Here is a 24,807-nt window from a genome sequence, read left to right on the forward strand (position 1 = left end):
AACATTCCTCTGCCATAGTCAACCACTTGACAAAAAAGGAAGAAAGAAGCAAACAGAAAAAATTCAAAGCATTTACCAGACATATCACCGTTGTGATCATAAAGTGGAGGTGAGAGACCAGTCATCCCTTTTCTTTTTGTCCAACCAAGTTGCAAACTCTGATCTCGTGTCATATTACAGAGACCACTCTCAAAATCACATCTTTCATAATTTGAACCTAATGAGAGAAAAAAGAAATTAGCTTTCACAATCCCATTTGGCTTCTTAAGAAATCAGACAATAATAGGGAAAAAAAAAAGCTTAGCAACAAATGGCAAATGTAGATTAACATAAGGATTATTTTCCACATTTTAAGTCTACTTTATTAATGCAAAGCTTTTTTGCACATGACATTCTAATAAATCGCCACACACAAAAACCAGTGTGGTCAAACAGAAAGAAGGCCACGCGAGGTCAGAGGACTGAGGATCTAATCCTGGTTTTGTCTCCTATTACCCGAGTGCCTTAGCTAAGCCACTTAACCATAGCAAGTCCTTTTCTTCCCTTGTAAGATTAGAATAATGACATCCTGCCCTCTCTCCCTCAGATGATTGCTATGAGAATCTAATGACATAATTTATATAAAATACAACTCTTAGAACCATAAAATATGAGGAATTATTATTAAGATCATACTTTCAACTCCACCTGGATATTCCAGCCTCCCAGGCATATCAGAGTCTCAGGTGTGGGCAGATGGAATATGAGGACCCTCCCACTAAAAGTCAACCATCCATGGCTGGGAGGCACCCCTGGTGTTAAACAAAACATAAGCACCTTCCTGTTGAATATCAATGTTCTTGGAATTCTTGGTGCTTCTATCAACAACAGACTCTTTCTGGGGTTCTTTTTGTTTTTATTTCCAAGTTTAAGCGATCTAAGAGGCTTGGCAGAAGCTGAAGGATTTGGACATTTGCTTGTTTACAATAACCACCAGGTAGGGTTTTATTTCATTATCCAACATCTGCAAATATCATTCTCTCAAAAATAGGTTATCTCAACTATAAATAGCCCCTGATGGGTGATAGTTCTTAGCAACGGTGGAGATTTTTTTTTGACAAGTTTGTCCTTCCCTGACTGGTTGCATTAGCCATTGTGGGAGGAAATATGCTGGTGAATATTGAGGCGGTGTTGGCAACCCAGTCACAAAATCATAATTTTTACTTAAGCACATTTTGGGCAAAATATTATTTGATAATAATGGATCATGTTCCTGAGATCATACATATGAGTATTGAAAGCTGACTCAGAAACACCACTTTTAAATGACGTTAAGTAAACTCGGTTTATTACCAATGCTCTATTTCATTTATTTTATTCCTAGATCCTTATCTTGAAAGATTTCATAGACCAACTGTATTCTGTAATAACAGGAATCTTAATAGCTACAATTTATCAAGGTAGTTTGTTCTGTGCTAGGCATTCATTGTACCTGCAGTAATTGATTTATTCCTTACAACAGCCTTATGAAGCAGGCATTTTTTTTTTCTCCATTGTAAAGGTGAGGAAGCTGGAGCATCTGGGTGGCTCAGTGGTTGAGCATCTGCCTTTGGCTCAGGTCATGATCCCGGGGTCCTGGGATGGAGTCCCACATCGGGCTCCCCACAGGGAGCCTGCTTCTCCCTCTGCCTGTGTCTCTGTCTCTGTGTGTGTGTGTCATCTCTCATGAATAAATAAATAAAGTCTTTATTTAAAAAATGTGAGGAAGCTGGGGCATCTGGGTGGCTCAGTCAGTTAAGCATCTGCACTGGACTCAGGTCATGATCCCAGGGTCCTGAGATAGAGCCCCAGGTAGGGCTCCTTGCTCAGCAGGGAGTCTGCCTATCCCTCTGCCCTCCCCCCACACATGTGCACTCTCAAATTAATTAACTAATTAATTAATTAAAATCTTTTTTAAAAGTGAGGGAACTTAGACGATGTTTTATGGACATAAAGTAACTGCCCAACATAGGACAGCTAGTGAGTTGCTGGGGCTAAGATTAGAACCCTAGTCTTTCTGACTTCAGAACATGAGTTCTTAAAGCTCTGTTCTGAGGCCTAAGTATTAGTCCACTGTCCTATTTTGATCAAAAACCTAGAGTTAGAGGTCTATCAGAATTTCTAGTCAGCTTGAGGGAACCGGTCTTTCCAGACAGAATTGATGTCATTCTATCCAAAAGCTAAGAAATTTGATTAGTCTGTAAATCATACCATGGCTAAATTTACAATTGCTATAAGGCCTTTGAAATATTTCGGATAGCTGGAATATCCCAATTATTACCTCATGGACCTCTCGTGATCTGGAGAATCTGGTTGAACAAAAAAATGAACTAAATTATATAATTATTTGTATATATGTGTGCGTGTCATTCAATTAGCTATGCTAATTGAATTAGCTTAGTATATTAGTTATGCATATGTATCTGCATAAATATATCTTCAAGTTTCCTATAGTTCCTAGCAATTTTTACAATCTATTTGTGATTCTAAAATACTCTAAATTTTTTATCACCATACTTCAGCAATTATGTATATGAAATGTACATACATCCTCACATAAGTGTGAAACACTTTTTAAATACCAAGAAATTACTTTGCATTACAATTAGTTGATGTCTGTTCATGATATTTTGTTCTTTTTAATACAGAAAGATAATCATAATGATTTCTGGAAGTGTTAAAACTAGAAAAATAGCTAAACAGAATGCTTTTTTTTCTTTCTGAATAATCTCAACAGGGGTTCTTTTTGTTATAAAATGAATCTAATGAGCATACATTTTCAAGTGTTTCTTATAAAAACCACAAACTTCTAATAACCGCTAGATTATTCAATAACTGCATCGAAAAAGTTTCTATTTATTCTCCCCCAACAGAGAAATGCATATTTTAAACCATTTGAACAATGTTTCTTGCCCTGGAGCTGATTTGCCTTTTAATTCCATATGCCACACATCTACATTCAAATCTGAAACCATTTGCTATGCTAAAATCTGCCTGCATAGAGATTTCTGCTACCACAGCCATCACTAAATTGTGTTGAGTAAGGCCACAATTTGATAGGATATGGAACAATGAGAAATGGTGTGCAGGAACTTATCAGTAGAATCCATGTTCCTGGGCTTTTTGAATACGTGGAACTCATTTTTTCAATTTTGTGATCCTAAAGGTGGGGCGTACTATAGTCAAAGAGGGAGGGTGTCTCCATGTTGTGATCTGAGGTTGTTTGGAAGGCCAAATTATCCCCAGTGCCAGACTCTCTCATTTAAAACTCACTGAAGAGTTTCTCTTAGATTCAATCATTAACACCTTCACGGGCAGAAAAATATTATATTATATCCCCAAGTGACAGTTAATTTAGGGCATACTTCTGAAAAAATGAGTAAGAATAGAATAAAATTTAAGTAGTGGTAATGGTGCAGAACTCAGAATTAAGGATGGTAGGGGTAGATCATCACAATAAAAAGTTCTTAGAAGACAGAAAAAAATAGAAGAATTAGGAAAAATCTAGAAAGGGAGAGGCAAAGATATTAAATGCAAACCACATATCTCACAATTTTGCCTGGGCCTATATTACTAATGCATGTCTCTTTTCCTCTTAAAAAATCTATGAGGTCCAATTGTAGTCTTAACAATGAGTCCTGCTCTTTCTGAAAAGTTGTGGCAAAATATACATGACATAAAATTTACCTTTTAACCATTCTTAGGACTGCTCTGTGGTATTAAATACATTCACGTTGTTATGCAACCATCACCACCATCCAACCCCTGAGCTTTTCGTTTTTTCCAACTGAAATTCCATATACATTAAACACTGACAACCCATTCTCTCCTCCCCCAGTCCATCATTTTACTGGCACCCATCCTTCTTTTCTGTCACTATGGATTTGACTACTCTATATACCTCATGTAAGTGGAATCATACAGTATTTGTCCTTTTGTGACTTGCTTATTTCACTTAGTATTATGTCCTCAAGTTTCATCCATGTTATAGCATATGTCAGAATTTGTTTCCTCTTTGAAACTGAATAATATTCCTTTTTACATATATACCACATTTTGTTTATCCAATTCACCTTCTGAATGGGTATTTGGGTTGCTTTCACCTTTTGACTATTGGGAATAATGCTGCTACTAACACTGGAGTACAAATATCTATTAGACTCCCTGCTCTCATTTCTTTTGGATATATCTCCAGAAGTAGAATTGTTGTGTCATGTGATAATTCTATTTTTAATTATTTGAAAAGTTGCCATGATATTTCACAGAAAAGCTAAAAATAATTTACATTCCCACCATAGTGCACAAGTGTTCCAATATTTCAACATCTTTGCCAACACCTGATATTTGTTGGGTTTTGTTTGCTTATAATAGCCATTCTAATGGATATGAGGTGGTATCTCATTTTGGTTTTGATTTGCTTTTCCTTAATGATCAGTGATATTGAACATCTTTTCATGTGCCTAGGCACATTTGTATATTGTCTTTGGAAAAATATCTTTTCAAGTCCCTTGCCCATTTTTAAATCTGGTTGTTTGTTGTTTTTGTTGAATTGAGAGAGATCTTTATATATTGTGCATTATCAATCTCATATCAGATATATGATTTGCAAATAATTTCTCTTATTCAATGGGTTGCCTTTTCATCTTTATAGTCCTTTTTGTCCTTTGATACACAAAAGTTTTTCATTTTGATGAACTCTAATTTATTTAGTTTTTCTTTTGATATCTATGGTTTTCATGTCATCTAAGAAATTACTGCCAAATCCAGTATTATTAAGCTTTTCCTCTGTGTTTTTTTTCCTAAGAGTTTTATAGTTTCCTTACATTTAGGTTTTCAATCCACTGAGTTAATTTTGTATGTGAGTTAATTTTGTATATGGTAGAAGGCAAGGATCCAACTTTAATCTTTTTGCATGTAGATATACAGTTTTTACAACACCATTTGTTGAAAAGGCTGTTCTTTCTCCACTGAATGGTCCTGACACCCTCATCAAAAATTATTTGCCCACATATAAAAACTTACTTCTTGGCTCTCTGTTCTGTTCTATTGGCCCATGTCTGTCTTTATGCCAATGTCACACTCTTTCAATTACCATAGCTTTGTAATAAGTTTTGAAATCAGGAAATAGCTTGGTTATTTTTCAAGGTTGTTTTGGTTATTTGGCATCCTTTGAGATTCCATATGCTTTCTGGAATGGATTGTACTATTCCTGCAGAGGGGATCCCTGGGTGGCGCAGCGGTTTGGTGCCTGCCTTTGGCCCAGGGCGCGATCCTGGAGACCCGGGATCGAATCCCACGTCGGGCTCCTGGTGCATGGAGCCTGCTTCTCCCTCCGCCTATGTCTCTGCCTCTCTCTCTCTCTCTCTGTGACTATCATAAATAAATAAAAATTTAAAAAAATATATTCTTGGGATTTTGATAGGGGTTATATTGACTCTGTACATGACTTTTGGTAATATTGACATCTAAACAATATTGAATCTTCCTATCCATGAACATGAGATGTCTCTCCACTTATTTGTGTCTTCTTTAATTTCTTTCAGCAACAATGTTTACTTTTCTAGGTATATAGGTTGTCTCCTTGGTTACGCTTTATTTTTTAGAGGCAGAAGTATGTACTTTTTATTGAAGTATCATTTACATAAAATATTATGTTAGTTTCAGGTGTACAACTTAGTGATTTAATATTTAAACACATTACGAAATGATCACCACAATAAGCCTAGTTGTCATCTGTCATCATACGAAATTTTACATTATTGACTATATTCCCTATGTTGTATATTATATCATGTCTTATTTATTTTATATTTTATAACTGGAATACTATACCTCTTTTTTAATTTAAATTCAAGTTAGTTAACATATAGTGTATTATTAGTTTCAGTAGAGTTTAGCGATTCATCAATTGCATATAATACCCAGGGCTCATTATATCTAGTGCCCTCCTTACTGCCCATCCCTCAATTACCCCATCCCCTCACCCACTTCCCAAGACTGTACCTCTTAATTCCCTTCAAACATTTCATCCATTTCCCCATTCCTCTACCCTCTGGCAGCTAACAGTTTATCATCTACAAGTCTGTTTCTGTTTTGTTTTGTTTATTCACTCATTTTGCTTTTTAGAATCCACATGTAAGTAAAACCATATGGTATTTGTCTTTCTCTGTCTGACTTATTTCACTTAGCATAATACCCTTTACATTTATCCATTTTATAAATGACAAGATTTCGTTCTTTTTTATGGCTCAGTAATATTTCATTGTATATACATACCACATCTTTTTATCATTCATCTATTAGTGGATATGGGTGGCTTCCATATCTTGGCTATTGTAAATCATGCTGTGATGAACATAGGGGTGCATATATCTTTTTAAATTAGTGTTTTCATTTTCTTTAGATAACCACCTAGAAGTGGAATTTGGGGATCATATGATAGTTCTATTTTTAGCTTTTTGAGAGACTTCCATACTGTTTTCCACGGTAACTGTGCCAATTTACATTCCCACCAACAGTGTAGAAGGACTCCGTTTTCCACACATTCTCACCATTTGTTACTTATTATCTTTTGATAATATCCATTCTGACAGGTGTGAGATGGTATTTCATTGTTGTTTTGATTTGCATTTCCCTGATTAGTGATGGTGAGCATCTTTTAACGTACCGATCGGCCAAATGTATGTCTTCTTTGGAAAAATGTTCTTAATTAGAATGTATGTTTTTTGATATTACACTGTATGCGTTTTTCATATGTATTAAATGTTAACCCCTATCAGATATATTATTTGTGAATATCTTCTCCCATTCCGTTAGTTGTTCTTTCATTATGCTAATGCTTTCCTTCACTGTGGAAAAGCTTTTTCATTTGATGTAGTCCCATTTGTTTATTTTTGCTTTTGCTGTCTTTGCCTAAGGAAACAGATACAAAAAAATATTTATAAGACCTGTCAAAGAGCTTACTGCCTATGTTTTCTTCCAGGAGTTTTCTGGTTTTAGGTCTTACACTTAAGTCTTTAATCCATTTTTAGTTCATTTTTGTATATGTTATATATAAAAGTGTTCCATTTTCATTCTTTTACATGTAGCAATCCAATTTTCCCAACACCATCTATTAAAGAAACTGTCTTTTCCTCATGGTGTATGCTTTCTTTGTCATATACTAATTGACTATATAAGTATTCATTTATTTCTGGACCTTCTATTTTGTCCCATTGATTTATATGTTTGTTTTTGTGTCTGCAGCACCATGTTTTGATTATAAAAGCTTTGTAGTATAGCTTTAAATCTGGAATATGATATCTCTAGCTTTGTTCTTTCTCAAGATTGCTTTGGATGTTTGAGTTTTTCTGTGGTTCCACACAAATTTTAGCTTTATATGTTCTAGTTCTGTGGAAAATGCCATTGGTATTTTGATAGGAATTGCACTGAATCTGTAAATTGCTTTGGGTACTATGGACATTTAATAATATTTATTTTTCTAATCCATGAACATAATATGTCTTTCTATTCATTTGTATCACCTTCAATTTTTTCAATGTTTTATTCTATACTTTCAGAGCAGGTCTTCTACCACCTTTGTTGAAATTATTCCTAGGTATTTTATTCTTTTTGATGCAATTGTAAACTGGACTGTTTTCTTCATTTCTCTTTCTAATAGTTTGTTATTTGTAGAAACACAACAGATTTCTGTATATTAATTTCGTATCCTTCAACTTTACTGAATTCATTTTGTAGTTCTAATGTGTGTGTGTGTGTGTGTGTGTGGAATCTTTAGGATTTTCTATATACAGTATCATGTCATCTGAAAATAGTGACGGTCTTAGTTCTTCCTTTCCGATTTAGATATCTTTTATTTCTTTTTCTTGTCTAGATGCTGTGGCCAGTACTTCCAGCACTATTTTGAATAGAAGTAGCAAGAGTGGGAATCCTTATCTTATAGGAAAATCTTTCCTGATATTAGAGGGAAAGTTTTCAGTTTTTCCCCATTGAGTATGATGTTAGCTGGAAGTTTGTCATATATGGCCTTTATTATGTTGCTGTACATTCCTTCTATAACCATTTTGTTTTTTATCATAAATGGATGTTGAATTTTGTCAAGTGATTTTTCTGTATCTGTTGAGGTGATTCCTAAATATTTCATTCTGTTTGATGCTTCTGTAAATGGAATGGTTTTTTAATTTCCTTTCCATATTGTTCATTAGTGTACAGAAACGCAACTGATTTTGGGGTATTGATTTTGTATCTTGCAACTTTGCTGAATTTGTTTATTTGTTCCAACAAGTTTGTTTTTGTTTTAAAGAATCTTTAGAGTTAAAAAAAAAAGAATCTTTAGAGTTATCTACATTAAGATCACATTTTCTGTGAACAGATGATTTCACTTATTTATTTCCAATCTGGATACTTTTCTTGTCTAAATGCTCTGGCTGGGACTTCCAGTACTATGTTGATAGAAGAGATGAAAGATGGCATCTTTGTCTTGTTCCAGGTCTTAGAGAAAAAGCTTTCAATCTTTCCCCATTGAGTATGATATTAGCTATGGGTTTTTCGTATATAGCCTTTATTGCACTAATTTTGTTCTATTCCAAGTTTCTTAAGTGATTTTAGTTCCTTCCAATTTTGAGAAAATCTATGTATTACATTACCACAGTATTTTACATACCATTCATTTTTCTATTTAGAAAATTATTTCCTTCATGTAGATAAAAACATTTTCACAAAAAATTGTCTCTCACTCTCATTTAATGTAAAAATTAATGGCCAGTTCCTACAAAGAATGAGATGAATCTAAAATATTCCAATTAAATAAAAGTAAAATTTAATTACACTCAAAAGTAAATTTCAAGGAAAGATTGCTATTATTTGGCCTGGAAAATTAAAAATATTAATTAATCTTTACAAGGAAATATTTATTTTTCACACTGAATTAATTTTAACATTTTCATTGAGACAAAAACAGGAAAAACCCTAACTCACAAAGTTATGTGATAGCAAATGGAATTAGCACTCTCATGGCTCACACCAGAATTATCCAATATTATTTTTGGATGGATTCTTATCTTATAGTCACCTTTATTCTCAAATCATTGAGACTGTCTTTGACATTGAGATTGTGAGCTGAGTCATTGATGGTATCTAAGACAATAAGAAAAGGATTGTGAAACCATATTTTAATTTCAACATTGTTTTAGGATTAATAACCTTCAAAGAAGTTCAAAGGCGTGTTTGTGTCTGGTGATTTCTGAAGAAATATTGACAAGGCATGGCATTAACTCCAGTCTGCAGCAGTATTCACTCGAGTATTATAAATGTTGCATAGCTATTTACATATAATTTTCCATTCCAGAGGAGCAGCTTAGCCAAAGTACCTTATGGCTTTTCAGTAGTTTCTATAATGGTGAATACAAGGACTCTAATAGAAAGTTATATCATTTTGCATGAAGAAACTCTGCATCACATAAACTAATTTGGGAAAAAAAAGAAAAACTCTTGTCATATGTTTTTCCCTAAACAGATTTTCAATTTCTTTCAAAATAAGTAAAATTTTTCTTCTAAATCCAGTCAAGCATTTGAAGACTTATTCACTGTAAAGTCACAATTATTTCTGGGTAATAAATAACATTGTATTATATTATTCCCATTTTTTTCATGGAAACTTATTTAAAAGCTGTGATTCAAGGTTCTTGCTTTCATAAATCTGGTAATTTGACAACAGAATGCAACCCTTCTCTTAAGATTCCTAGCCGAGCCTTTAGTGTCAACCTGCTCCCCTAGAAATGATGTTTATTGACAAACAGAAAAGGCATGTGGGGTAACAAGAATTGCAGAAATTCTAGCTATGTATATATTTGGGCTTCAGAAGATACTTTGCTTGTGGAAGAAACAGTTTGCCATTTGATGTCAACAGGTGTCTGACTTTTTTTTTTTTTTTTTTTTTTTAGGTGCCTGACATTTTTTAAGGGAACTCATAAACTTAATGTCCTCCTTGGATGATGTCAATTTGCACACTTGAGCAGCAAAACAAGAGCAGACTACATTGCAAGACTGAGTAGTTGTATTGAATTCCACAATGAAGGAAAATAGTGCAGCTGACAAATCCAGCCAGTTAGCAAACCAGTAATTACTCAGTCTATCTAACACTTATTGACTCTATGTACCAGTCTTCTAGGAAAGGGAGTGAATAAGGTAAATTTCCTGTCCTCATGAAGTTAATATTTTGCTTTTCTATGACCTCCTTCAAAATATTAATGAAACTGTTGGCAGCTCTGGAAGGATAACACCCATGTAGGCAGACTGGAACCTTTGAAGATTTTAGGTATTTTTGTACAGGTCTTATGAATCTAGAACCTAAAACACTCTTGGGTCATTTTAAGGACTAGAATTCTGGAATGAGGATCTGTTCCTTTCTGAAACCACATCAGTATATTTTATCCAACTCCCTCAAAATGGGGATTCCTCTGCGGATTAGACACGTTAGACCCCATTAAATAGGGATTTAGACCCAATTAAGATAATTCTCTTTTTTTCTGGTTAAACCTTTCCTTATTTGAGTATAGTTGACAGCCAATGTTACATTTGTTTCAGGTGTACAACGCAATGATTCAACACATACATTATGCTTTGCTCACAAGTGTATCTACCATCTGTCACCGTATGATGCTGTTACAATATCATTGATTATATTCCCTATGCTGTCCCTTTTATCCCCATGACCTATCATTCCATAACTAGAAGGCTGTATTTTACACTCCTTTTCTATTATTTATTTATTTATTTATTTATTTATTTATTTATTTATTTATATTCAATTAGCCAACATACATCATTAGTTTCATAGGTAGAGTTCAATAATTCATCAGTTGTGTATAACACCCAGTACTCATCACATCACGTGCCCTCCTGAATGCTCATCACCCAACTGGAGGAAAAATTCTCACTGTTTGCAACCTCCAGTGGAGCCCACAGTAGAGTTCTGAACTTGCAGTTATGCCTGTGATATCCAGGCAGAAGCAAATACAAAAATCAGAAATTTAGAATATATAAAATAACAGATTGAGTATAACAAAGCATTGTACATAAAAAGAAAGAGGAACAATGCTTTCAATATATTTGACAAATAGTTTTCTTCCAGGTAAATATATTAAATAAAAGATTTATTATCTCATAGAAGTTATCTCATAGAAATATGGATAAAATTCCTGAAACGGCAATTCACAAAACACAGAAAGAAAAAAAAACACATATGTTGAAGTGATCACTTCACTGTCAATCATATATCACAGTTGAGTTTTGAGAAAGGATTAAAAGGCAAAATAGAAAGAAGGAATTCTGCTTGCATCAATGTGGCCTACAGGTCTAATATGACTTTGCTTTCATTTCTTTCTTTCTTTTTTTTTTTTTTTTGCTTTCATTTCTATAATAAACAGAATAGAGCAGTTAATAGAAAGCATTTTATTAATTTTAAAATGCCATTTTATTCTGATTTTTAAAAGCAACAAATCCTATTTTGGAAAAGTTGCAATATAAATATATACAAAAAAAGAAAAGTCACTTTTAAGTCTAACACCTAGACATTTTTCTACCTAGTATTTTATGCAATTGCCACACTATTTTTAAGAGTATGCATTGATCAGTAATCATAACTTTTCTTTTGACAATATATCATGAGCTTTTCCCCATTTTTGAAGAGCACCAAAAATTGACAGATGGCTACACAAATGTCCATGGTAAAGATGTATCATAACTTATTTAAGCATTGACCTAATATTACAAAATTACGTTATTTCAAATCTCCACCATCTTAAATAGTGCTGTGATGAGACTTTTGACATGAACTCTTTCTAAATTTTTTCCTAGAATAAATTCCTAAAAATGAAATTACTAGCCAAAGGGCATGAACACTTTTAAAATCTTTATTCATATTTCAAAGATATTATCAAAAATGTAAGATTTTATTAACACCCTTGCCTACAGTATATAAAAATGCTCATTTTTTCATACCCTTCACAACCATGGACATTATTTTAAGTAATTTATGTGTATTTAATTTTTAAAATATTGGAAGCTTTTGATTTTCAACTGTGCACATGATTGGCAGTGAAGTTGATCACTTCATCATATGTGGTTGTTTCCCTTTCTGTAAGTTTTGTGAATTGCTTTTTCAGGAATTTTACCCATATTTCTGTGAGATAATGCATCTTTTATTTGATATATTTACCTGGAAGAAAACTATTTGTCAAATACATTGAAAACATTGTTCCTCTTTCATTTTATTTACAATGCTCTTGATACATTAAAACTGTTATTTTATATATTCTAATTTTCTGATTTTTGTACTTTCTTCTTACATGTAATGCATAAAAAGGCCTTTCCTCATTCAAATATTTATTCCATACCAATTTCAACAAATATATTTTGAAGATTTATTACACCTCAAAGCAAAGAGAAACTTTTTCTGACTTCAAAACTTACTGTAAAGAATAATAAAGACTACGGTTTTATTTTCTATGTTTAACACGTTACCTTTTGGAAACTTTGATGTGTGGAATAAATAAGAAATTTGTTCCATAAAATTGCCTAATTTTCATTTGTAACAAATGAAAACATAGTCAGTGTTGTATGGTGGTTGGAATTAAGGATTCCAGGGGGGCGTCTGGGTGGCTCAGTTGGTAAATGTCTGCCTTTGGCTCAGGTCATGATCTCAGTGTCCTGGGAAGGAGCGTCACCTTGGGCTCCCAGCTCGTGGGGAATCTGCTTCTCTGCACCCCAGTCACTTGTGCATTCTCCCTCTTTCTCTCTCTCTTTCTCTGTCCCTCTCAAATAAATAAATAAAATCTTAAAAAGATAATTAAGGGTTCCAGAATCAGACAAAACTGGTTGTGAATTCCAGTTTCTCCACTGAATAACTCTGTATCCCTTGGCATTTTAGTTTACTTAATCTGAGCTTCTTTTTTCCAAGCTGTAAATTGGGAACAATAATAGTTCTTACTATTTTGATGTTTGGTGAAGATTAAATGAGATACTCTATGGAAATTTCTTAGCAGTGCTCGGCTTATAGGGAGTGCTATAAACTGACTTGGAATGCCACTATTATTTTTTAATATATGATAGATATTATATTTCTTAATATTCCTTATATATAGAAATCTTAATATTTCTAGCAATCAGATTCTTTTCTTATTTTGAACTTTCACATGTTGGAATAGTTTACATGATACCTATTATAAACCTATAATAAAAGTTATTCCCCATTATTAATCATTTGATTCTCCCTCTTTCTAGCTGTTCTCACTCATTTTTCTGGATAAACTTGTAAGTCACTTTAATCAGATTCCAAAATTTATCATGGTGATATCCTGTTTTAGAATTTAACTAGATTGATTTCATGACTGTGAAAATGTATATATTTACACTACTGAAACACTCTGTTAAGAAAATAGTCTTGTCATGAGTCTTTCTTCCATACATCAGTAATTTTGTATAATTTTCTTCAGCTAAGCTCTATACATTTATTATATTTCTTAGGTTTTATTGTGCTATGGACTGAATATCTGTATCCCTTCAAAATTCCTATGTTGAATCCTAATCCCCGGGTTAACGTATTTAGAGGTGGATAATGAAATTAATGCTTTTATAGAAGAGGAGGAGAAACCAAAGCTATCTCTCTCCCCACCATGTGAAGCCACAGTGAAAAAACAGCTATCTGCAGCAGCACCTGGGTTGTTGAGTGTCAGACTCTTGGATTCTGCTCAGGTCATGATCTCCAGGTCTTAATATTGAGCCCCATGTCCTGCTCCTTGCTTATTGTGGAGACTCTCTTTCCCTCTCCTTCTGTCCCTCCCCTACTCTGTACATGTGCACTCTCTCACTCAAATAAGTAAATAATTCTTTTAAAAACAAAAAGAAGAAACAGCTCTATGCAAACCAGAGGAGTCCTCATCAGACACCAAATCTTCCAGTACTTTGATCCTAGACTTCTCAGCCTCCAGAACCATGAGAATTAAGTGTTCTTTTTGCTTCGGCCACACAGTATATGGTATTTATTAGAGTAGCCCAAACTAAGACATTTTGCTTAGGATTTTTGGCTGTTTCATGAAAATATGCAACAAACATTTTGCATACATACAATATAGTAATAAGATAAGCATTGTGAATGAAATCTCACATTTTACTTTATTAATTCTTTACTTTCAAATAATTCAATGAACCAATTACTTTTTTAAAGTAGTTGACATGTCATCCTTTGAAGAAATAACATTAGTACTTAGCATCACCTAATTAAACACTATCACCTCTCAGATTTTGAGAATGCACCCCTAAGGTAATTTTTTTACATATTTCTCATATAAATTTAGATTTATATGAAGTAACTACCTTTTGAAAAAAATTATTGTCCCTAAATCCAAAAAGTTTGTAAAAGAAATAAGGTAAAATCTCAAAATCTTATGACATATTCCATCAAATCAAAGTACAAAAATAGATTCCTATCTCCTTATAAAAATACTAGACCAAATGGAAAGTTCCTAGTTGTGGCAAGTAGGTAGGAGAGAAAAATGTCAGATTAACTGAATACATTTTTTTTTCTTTTGAGTCATGAGTTAGCTCTAAAAGTGAATGTATGTAACAGTTAATTTGACTACTGACTTCAGGTATGCAAAAGCAATTATCTAAAAATATTTTCTGGCAGCATCTCAACAGGTGAGGATCCATTTCATGGGATATATCTCAACAGTAGTTTATACTCTTCTGGTTTACTTGGATCTGAATGGTAGCAATATAAGCAAGACTACTGTATTTATAAGCAAAAATGCAACAAGGTAAAGCCTTTGTATACCAAATAATTTTGAGAAATTGCTAGGAGAGAAGCTAGACTCTCTCTGTACTTGATATAATGGCTCAGATCTTTAAATAAACAAATATAAATCAAAGAGAATAAGGGAGACTAGGCAATAAGGGAGAATAGGCAATCAAAGATCAGCATGGAAGCAGACAATGCAATGTTTGGAACCATGATTTATTTCCCTGGCTCAGGACATCAATAAATTATAATGAAGAGGGATTCTTGTCAACACTGGAACCAAACAGTTGTTAGACCTGAAAATTATTTTTCTTAATCACTACATATTAAATGTTCAATATCATGTATAAATAGAATTTACTTCACTGTAAAGATTCAGTCTTTCTAAGCCTCATATCTTTAAAATAAATTCCAATTTATTTTAAATTCCAATTTAAAACAAAGGTTCAAGTATTCTGAAAAAGAGGACCATCATGTAAAATAGGAAAACTCTCAAAAATCTATTAATAGAATCAGTAGCATCTGAAATTCAACTTCAATGAGGCCAATTTCATTACAAAAAGTCAACATAGTAATCTATTTCTTTAAAGGTCACACCATTTGAATGCTAAAAGGGGGCACTGGTTGATGTTTGTTTTCAAAAAGGCACTATTTTAACATCATTCCAAAGTTATCTTTTAAAAAAAAAAACTCATCCATAAGTTTTAACGTCACAAATTTTTATGAGAAAAACTGCTTGGCCATCATTATTCCTGCACAGTATTTTCCCCTCTTGTGGTATACGGAAAAAACCCACACTTCAAAGTGATTCTCAATTTTATCTACAGGTTATGGTCCACATTTTAAATAAAATACCAAAGCGGATAGTTCTCAGAAATGAAAATGAAAAGTGAAAAAGCCAAAAGGTGATCTCCTAATGTAACATTTAAAATGAAATCTGTTTATTCGACAGATCTGTTCCTTCGTTTCCCTCCACGGCCGCAAGTTATTAGAATTTGTCATGCAGCCGAGACCTTTTGCACTCAGCAGCTTTCTCCTCTTCCACATTAACCTTTTCCCCAAGCAGGACCATGCATGTTATCACAGCAAGCATGCTAAAGGAAGCCTCACAGAGATTAGTAAAAGAAGGGACTTTGCACTTCTTGTCAAACCAGCCAAGTGGTTCCTCTTTGCTGCTCACCAAAGAATAGCAAGGGCTTTCCCAGACAGGTCAGAGAAAGGGCAGCACACCCACATTCAGCCTCTCTGGGCAAATTGGACAAATATAAATGAATCCCTGTCTTCGGTTGTATTCGGTATTTAGCAGTTACTAATAGAATGATCGCCATCCTAAACTATGGGAGACAAATCAATAGCTTGTTTTCTTCCACAGAGAAGAAATTTTTCAGGATTTAATCTTCTAGTTCTAATGTAATAACAACTGAATATGTAAGTAGAAGGCCAACAATAGCAAGACTGAATACATAGAAACTTATTTTAGCTGAAGAAAATAAAGAATTCTATCAACATGAATTAACATAGTATCTGAATATAAACTAGAAAATCTGTTTGACAAAGGTGCTTGAAAATACTAGAATTAGTCGATCCAAATAATTGAATCAGAGGTTATAATGAACCAACAATGAACCCATTTAATTTCATGAAAACATTGTCTATGAGCACTTGTTCCAATGGAGAAATGCAGTTTTCCTTCAGGATGTCAGATTGCAAGAGAAACTACAGAAACATACATGTCTTTACTCACATCTTGGGGTGGTGAACAGTTTCCTTTTTACATATGATACCAACAAGCAACGGAGCATTTTCCTGCCACTGAGAGTCAATTTATTTCACTTTACAACCTCTTGTGATGAGATGGAGGTTCAAGATCACACAATTAGTACATGGTTCATGCAGGATCTGAATCGAGGTCTTGCACTCTCTGAAGCTGGTACATGGAGTTTCCTGCACCCCAGAATCAAAGGAAACAAGCCAGTGTTGTACTCTGTGTGCAATTGGTAAAACTCACTTGGAGGTAATGTCATACAAGCAAAAATGAAATCTACTCCTGCAACTTAAAATTCATTTCAAACATCTCCATGTTGAATCCAAATTTAAGCTCATCATTTCCATCAAAGTATTTTAAAGCTTTAGTAATGAGCTGCTTTTGAATTTTGCTTCCATATATTAAAAGCTACATTACTGCATATCATTTCCTTCTTTATAATCAGTAAAAACTGTTTAAAATACGTTCCCTCTACTTAGAATCTTAGCAGCTTGATATTGTTTAATTAGAGTAATTTTGGTATGGGAACACATCTCTTTATTGCAAAGTATATTTTAGTTTCTGATTTATGCTAAAGGCATATGAGTGAAATCCATGAGGGCCAGGTAGCTAGCCGAATCTCCCTGGGCTGCCCATCAGCCCCTGGTCTGAAGGTGTTCAGGGAACTGAAATTGGACAAAGGAAAAGAATCACACTTACATTGCTGTTCATCACTCTTGTCCTCACACTGATCTGTGAAATCACACACGTTGTCAGGAGGCAAGGACAACCCATTGCCAAACTGAAAGGCTTCAGTTCCTTGCTGAATCCATGTAGAGAGGAAAACACAAGAAATCCAAAGGAAACAAAAAGCTTCATTCCTTGGGAATGCTAACATTTTGGCCAAGCAGAAGAGCATCACTTGATATATCTCTGGGAAATCAGGCAATTATAATAGGTGAATCCATAATTAGAAACATTCTTTCTCTTTTCTCTACTCTTTATTTTCCAGATTTGCCTCTTACCACTAGACTCTTGGTCACTATCTGCAACCCTAACAAATGACTCCCAGAGCAGTTCATTCACTCTTTCAGAGGAGTGTCTTTAGAAAATATTTAGCTTGAGCAATTGCACCATTTCTGTATCTAGCAAAACATGGATTATTTATTGCCCCGTGTATACCATATTTAAACAAATTAAGCCTTTATGATCATGTTATCTCCTGAAAGAAAATTTTAAGAAACAAAGGGCAGGCACATAAATGGAGCAGGGAGCCAGGAAAGGACCACAATAAAGTTATAAGGAACACAGCAACATTCTGTACTACTTTCCATACTAACTTAATCACATTCATGTAATTTAGAACATTATTGAGGTCACTAAAATTCATTCAAATATCTCAGGCCCGATTATTAGAATTTCTCTATGAGCACGAAATGTGTACCATAGTTATTGAAGGGAAACTTCACATTGCTTGCTTAGATTGTACCACAGGACTTTTTCAAAGAATTTATTTATTTATTTGAGAGAGAGAGCAAGAGAGCGAGAGCACAAATGGGGTAAGAGGGGGAGGGACAGAGGTAGAGGGGGAAACAGACTCCTTGCTGGGCAGGAAGCCCTACTTGGGGCTTGATCCCAGGACTCTGGAATCATGACCTGAACTGAAAGCAGATGTTTAACTGACTGAGCCTCCCAGGTGCCCAGAGAACCACAGGATTTTAAAAGTGGAAGGGACATTAAAGGCCACTGTTTTACAAATCACATAACTTAGGCCCAAAGAAGTTAAGAGTATTTATGAGAAAATACACTAATTTGGTGTTAGAAACTAGAATTCAAATTTCCTACTGCAGAGAGCAGTGTTCTTTCTTCTGTAGCACACTGATCCTCTTGTCAATTCATCTTAATCTACTTCTACAACTGAAACATGATTTCAGAATGCATATTCAGAATGAACAGTATACTGAAGCTCAGGACACGCTGATGTATTCATAATAAAATTCTATGAAGCTGCATAACCATAGAAATTATACGAAGTTGAATATTGAAGATATTCTTTTATATTTGATTTCTTAAAGGCACATCGAAGTTCTTTTTCAACTACTCTCTTTTATTTCTGCAATATAATGGCAAGGAACAAGACACCCGATGAGACTATAGGAAGTAATTAGGGAAGGTAGAGACATCCAGGACCATAGATCAGGGACAAGCATGCATCTGCACATTTAAGAAAAATATTGGGAAAGTAAGATCTTCCCCATATTCTAGAAAAAAAGACCCACAATATATATACATTAAAGTCTAAAGTATAGACATTCAGGATTCTGGGAGGAAAATCCACCATGTTGCCCTATTGTTGAGCCCTCCATGTAATCTGGCATTTCATTGCTCTGTGTTTTACTCCAATTTCAAAAATATTTCTTCTCCTTACCTTTGTTTTATAAATAAATATTAATACCTAATCTACTTTCTCCTTTGTGTGTCTCTTAAATGTTGATTATCCTTATAGCTCCATGTTAATCTTTCTGCTCAGATGATACATTTTTTTTCTAGGCTTTTTCTTCACTATTGTGATTCTAAGCATAATCTATACATTGTCCTAAATCCGTATCTGAAGTCCTGATATGATATTTTCCTCAAATCTTTATTACAAGCCTTTTCTATGAGCACACACACATGTACACACACCACACGGACAGGCAGCTTAAATCTCCAAAACTAAACTCTCCTTCCCTTCTCCTACCCACCCAACCAGCTATTACCCATGTTCTATATTTCAATGAACTGTACCTTCTCCCATTCGATGCCAAGAGAGTATACAATATTCGTGGGCTAGTCTCACCCACTCTACCTATCAACCATCTAGTCTGCATTCTGTATTTCAGGTAAAGACTCTATCAATTCTCATCTCAGCCACACCCCAAACCAGATGTTGCTGCCACCCACACTCATTTCCCATCCTGCAGTCATAATTTTAAAGCACAAATGTCTTCCTACGTATTTTCCTCTGAAATCAGTATAGATGTCATATTCCTTGGCAGGACTTACAAACACAGCTTGCCTTTCCAGATTCATTGCTATGCCTTCCCTCATGCTCTCCCCCATAATATTCCCAAATTACTGTGCTGGCAGTTTTCTGACCATACCATCTCTTAACTCCAGATCTGAGATCTCTTCCCCACTCCAATCACCAGAGAGAAATTTAACACTATTTTGTCTTTATTTTTCAGCTTAAGGGACTTTCTCTAAATCTTGGCTGTTTCTCCAAGGCTGAGCTAAGTTTCACTCCTGGATGCTCTCACAGACTGCTGTCCCCAGCCATCTCAGCACCTGTAGCTCTGGGATGGTCATTGTCTGTTTGCTTCAGTGATGACTCCACTAGTCTGTGAGAATAAAGCAGGACAGTATCTTTTCCACTATTGTATCCCCAGCTACTAGCACAGTTCCTGGCAGATAGTAGTTGCTCAAGAATTAATTGCTAGTTGAATGGAATTAATGAGAGATTTGCAATCATGTTGAGTTTGACTAGGCACATATAAATAAAGACGTGAAATTTTAAAACACCAGTATATAAAAAATAAACAACTCTTGTGTTTAATGTTGTTTTTCCATTTCCCAAGGGGAGAGAGAGGTACATGGCCTCCAGTTATGGAAGGGGGAAGGAAAGAAGGAAGGAAGGAAGGAAGGAAGGAAGGAAGGAAGGAAGGAAGGAAGGAAGGAAGGAAGAGGAAGAAGAGAGTGAAAAATGAGAGAGGAATAAAGAACGAGGAAAAGAAAGAAGACTAGAGGGGAAGAGGGGGAAAAAAGCAACAGCATAAAGAGACATGCAAAAACCCCAAAACATTCCAGTTTTATATCCTGATTCTGAATTCAGGTCCCATAACATTGTATATGTTCACTGTTTTCCATTTAGAAAAAAAAAAACACATATTTTGTTGCCATCACTGCTGTTTATTGCCTCGTTTCAGCTGGGAAACTCCTTTATTAATGGTTCTGCCTACTAAAAATAACATTAACATATACTGTTTCAAGTGGAATTCATCATTTAGACAAGAAATGAACTGGAATCACCCAAAGTAAATCAGCATAATCCAGTGGCATAATATTTTATAAGACAAATTTATATTTTGTTACCAAAAAATAAAATTATTTTCAATTGATAATTTCTGAATCACTTTTTCTCTACATGTACCAAAAAGGACAGGAATAAATAGATACTGATAGCAACGAGGGTTTTCTTTGCCCAGTTTTTTGAGGATAGGAAAAACACCTTATAGATGCCAATGTTCTAACACTGTGCTAGGTACTACATACACATTTTCTCATTAAGTCCAAAACATTATGTGCTGTTGTTTCTGTCTTAAAAATCATTAGTCAATTGCCCAAGATCCCATAAGTATTAAATGATGGAACTCGGATATGACCCAAGACAGGGGAAAAAATGATCATATCATTTTAATTGAGGTATATAGCCAAAAATTTTCATGAGGCATTAAAAAATCTCTGAGAATTCCAAACAGCAAGATATTCAAAAGTGACAGAGCAAATTCATTTTCAAGTAGACACACTGTTTCTCTCTCTCTCTCTCTCTCTCTTTTAAAGACTGAACACCTGTTTATGCTAGACACTGGAAAAGGGGTCAGGAAGATAGGAGGGATACAATGAAGAATAAGATAGTGTCCAGATTTTAAAAACATACAGCCTCAGAAAGGAGATATAAGATATTTATGAAAATGTACACATGCTGCATTTAGTTTGGAAAAAACAGTGAGTTGTATTTTTTATAAAAATATATGAGACAACTTTCAACTATAAAAATATTAGATGTGGAAGGAAGTGGAATATAAAATGCTTTTAAATATATAATATATAACTGCATCCTGAGGCTGCAAAATGTAAACAAATCCCAAGAATTGAAAGGGAGATGGGAGGAGGTAAAGCCAATATAACAGAGTTTATTACTAAATGGCCATCCTGAATAATATTTTCAGAACAATTCTAGGGGCCCCTGGGTGACTCACTTAAGTGTCCAAATCCTGATATCGGTTCGGGTCTTGATCTCATGGTGGTGAGATCACAACAAACAAACAAAGGTGCAAAAACAAAAAAACTAAACTAAAAAAAAAAAAAAAAAAAAAAAGAACAATTCCAGAATTAATGCTAAAGAAGAAGATTCAAGAATGTGAGGAAAGACTGAAGCTGTACTACAGATAAAAGCAACCCAGAACCCCAGTCTTGAAAGTGGAACTGAGACAGGTAACAAAAGAATTTAGGTCTGCATAAGATAAGGAATTAGAACTGATACCTTTGCATAAACCCAGAGGAAGAATTTGCTAGGGAAAAAAATTCCTGGAACCTTTGTAAGGCCCTGTCAGGATTCCCAAAGATTAAGGTCATCCAAATAAGGGCTCACATGAAGGGCAGCCCGGGTGGCTCAGCAGTTAGTGCCTGCCTTCAGCCCAGGGTGTGATCCTGGAGACCTGGGATCGAGTCCCACATCAGGCTTAAATAAAATCTTTAAAAAAAAAAAAAAGGTTCACAGTGAAAAATTAACTGGCAAATGACAAACATATCTCTATGATTCAGAGCTATCATAAATAATCAAATGAACAAGGGCTCAATTAAATACCCAAAGATTTCATACATTGGTATCATGTGATAACTAGTATTAAAAAATGTATGTATCAAATATAAAAATAAGCACAAGGAAGAAAAGACCAGGCATGATTTTGTAAAAGTTACCAGGGAAAACATAACCATTTCAAATGAAAACAATGTAGATGGTATAAACAGGGAAACAACACAACAACAACCCAGAAGTGCATACCAAATTCAATGAATTGGAAGATATTTATGAGAAAATATACAAATGCAACAAAGAGATGTATACAAATATGAGGAGAGAAATATAGTTTAAGAAACTGCAAGATAAATGATAGAGTCTGACCCATGACTAGGTAACCATATAGGGAAGATAAAAGAAAATAGGGACAGGCAGTATTTGAAATGAAAAATTTTCAGAAATGAAAAAAGTCATGAATTCTATGAATCAGGGTGCAGGATAAATTAAAAATATATTAATAAATACTTTGTAATTAAATTGAAGAATTCCAAAGAGAAATGAAGTTCTTAAAATCAATTAGAGAGACAAAACATAACTACAAAGGAATATTATTCAGACTGGTTGATAGCTTTTCAACAGCAACAGTAGAACTAAGATAATGGTATAGGTAGCAAATGTAAGATAATGGAATAATGTTTTCATAGTGATAAGAAAAAAACCACAATGAACTTAGACTTACAGGTGACTTGAATGTTTATTCAGGATAGGGGATAAAGTAATTTTGAAATGATTAAAAACTGAGGGAGTCTGTTTTTGACAGACCCTAAATAAAGGATATATTGTAAATTCTGCACCCAACAGGAATACATGGAAATAAAATACTAGTTCATAAAACTAATTTCAATGTATTTCATAGACCCTGTGTTACCCAGATGACTTTCTCTGCTGACAATTACATTCAATTAAAAATCAGAAAATAAAAATTAATTTTTTGAAAGGTGAAAATTAAAAAAAAAAACACATATATCTAAATGATACAGCATTGTGAACAGACACCCTGAGAGCGTGAGCCATCCGCTTTTGGCACTTATCTGAGATTTCAGGCCCTACTCAGTTCTGGTATTGTTTATACTGCTTCTCCGGATGATGAATTGTTGCTGGGCACACTCAAATTGCATCACATTCAACTTGGGACACCTGGGTGGCTCAGCAGTTGAGCGTCTACCTTCTGCTCAGAGCATGATCCTGCGGTCCTGGGATCGAGTCCCACGTCGGGCTCCCTGCGAGGAGCCTGCTTCTTCCTCTGCCTCTGTCTCTGCCTCTCTCATGAATAAATAAATAAAATCTTTTTTAAAAAATCACATTCAACTTTTTTCAGGTGGCTTAAGTTGCAGGGTCGTTGTTAGTCTAGGGTCAGGAATTCAATCTTAAACTGTCCCCAAAGCTATTTCTCAAGGGAAGAATACCTATTTGCTGGATTTACTCCAAAATGATCAGGACAGATAATGTGATTCTCTGACAAAGTCAGACATACTCTTGTCAAGCAGACAAAATGTCCACATCACTCTCAAGTTTTAACAAACTCAAGAACACTGCCTCATATTGGGCACCACACAGCTTCATGTTTTGGTTTACATAGCTTGCATCTGAAACTCAAATAACCCAACCAAGTTTTCTAGACCTTTCTTAGAGGTATAATATGGAAAACAACACAAAATTTTTCTCATTCTGAGAGTTCTTTCTTTACTACAAGTAACTTCATCAATGTTTTTGAACTCTGTATGCCTATGGGGTTTATTACCTAATCTCTGACATATATGAACCTTTCCAAAGTATTTTAAAAATCTGCTAACCTGTGCTTACCAAATTCTGTCAGATTGTTTTAAGATTTTATTTATTCATGAGAGACACAGAAAGAGACAGAGACATAGGTAGAGGGAGAAGCAGGCTCCCTGCAGGGAGCCTGATGTGGGACTCGATCCCAGGACCCCAGTATCATGCCCTGAGCTGAAGGCAGATGCTCAAGCCCTGAGCCACCCAGGCATCCCCAAATCCTGTTAGATTATTGCCATGTCTGTAGTAGATGAGTATGAGGAGTATGCTGTCCTGTACAATGATGAGACAATCCTGGCATCTACAGACCATACATGACAGGGAGCAAGTGACTTGATCGTGCTCTGAAGTATAGCAGTGAAGGCATATTTTTGTCACTCATAATTGAAAACAAAATATTTCTAGAGTTCTCTGCTTATTGGAATAGAGAAAATAAATGCATTTTCCACAGACAGAACTTTGCTGACTTGCTCAGTAAAGATACTGCATGTGGAAGAGCATTGTTATCAGATACCTGAGCTAGTTATACTTTCAATAATCATCCATTATTTTCCACTCTTGCAAAAGACAAAAAGGCAGGTCAAACTTATTGACAGGAATTTGTGCCCATGGTGGCACCAATCTCCACAATTTCCCTGGGGGAGGGGGGTTTCCTTTTGTTTATTCCTACCTATGAAGAAAGAGGTAGCAGGACTGGGTGATAGCCTTCAAAAGACGGACTTTGAATGTTGGCCCTTGGCCAGCATCTGGGACTACCAGTTCCCACCATTCTGATTGAGTCGCTCACTATACCTAAGTTGTGCAAACAAAAATATAGTTTATGCTGAACACCTGCTTTCCTTCTTGGAGTCTAGA

General features: G+C 34.7%; 1 protein-coding gene across 1 annotated transcript in view; it reads right to left on the reverse strand.

The window, feature by feature from the left end:
• The window catches only part of MALRD1 (MAM and LDL receptor class A domain containing 1), a 755,529-nt gene extending 737,931 nt beyond the window's left edge, over positions 1–17,598 (reverse strand). Inside the window, 2 exon segments of the mRNA XM_072825144.1 lie at positions 77–217; positions 17,280–17,598. Coding sequence (XP_072681245.1) covers positions 77–217; positions 17,280–17,478 — 340 coding nt within the window. The 5' untranslated portion in view covers positions 17,479–17,598.
• Between the last annotated feature and the right edge of the window lie 7,209 nt (positions 17,599–24,807).

Source organism: Canis lupus, chromosome 5, assembly GCF_048164855.1.
Source record: "Canis lupus baileyi chromosome 5, mCanLup2.hap1, whole genome shotgun sequence".
Taxonomy (NCBI): domain Eukaryota; kingdom Metazoa; phylum Chordata; class Mammalia; order Carnivora; family Canidae; genus Canis; species Canis lupus.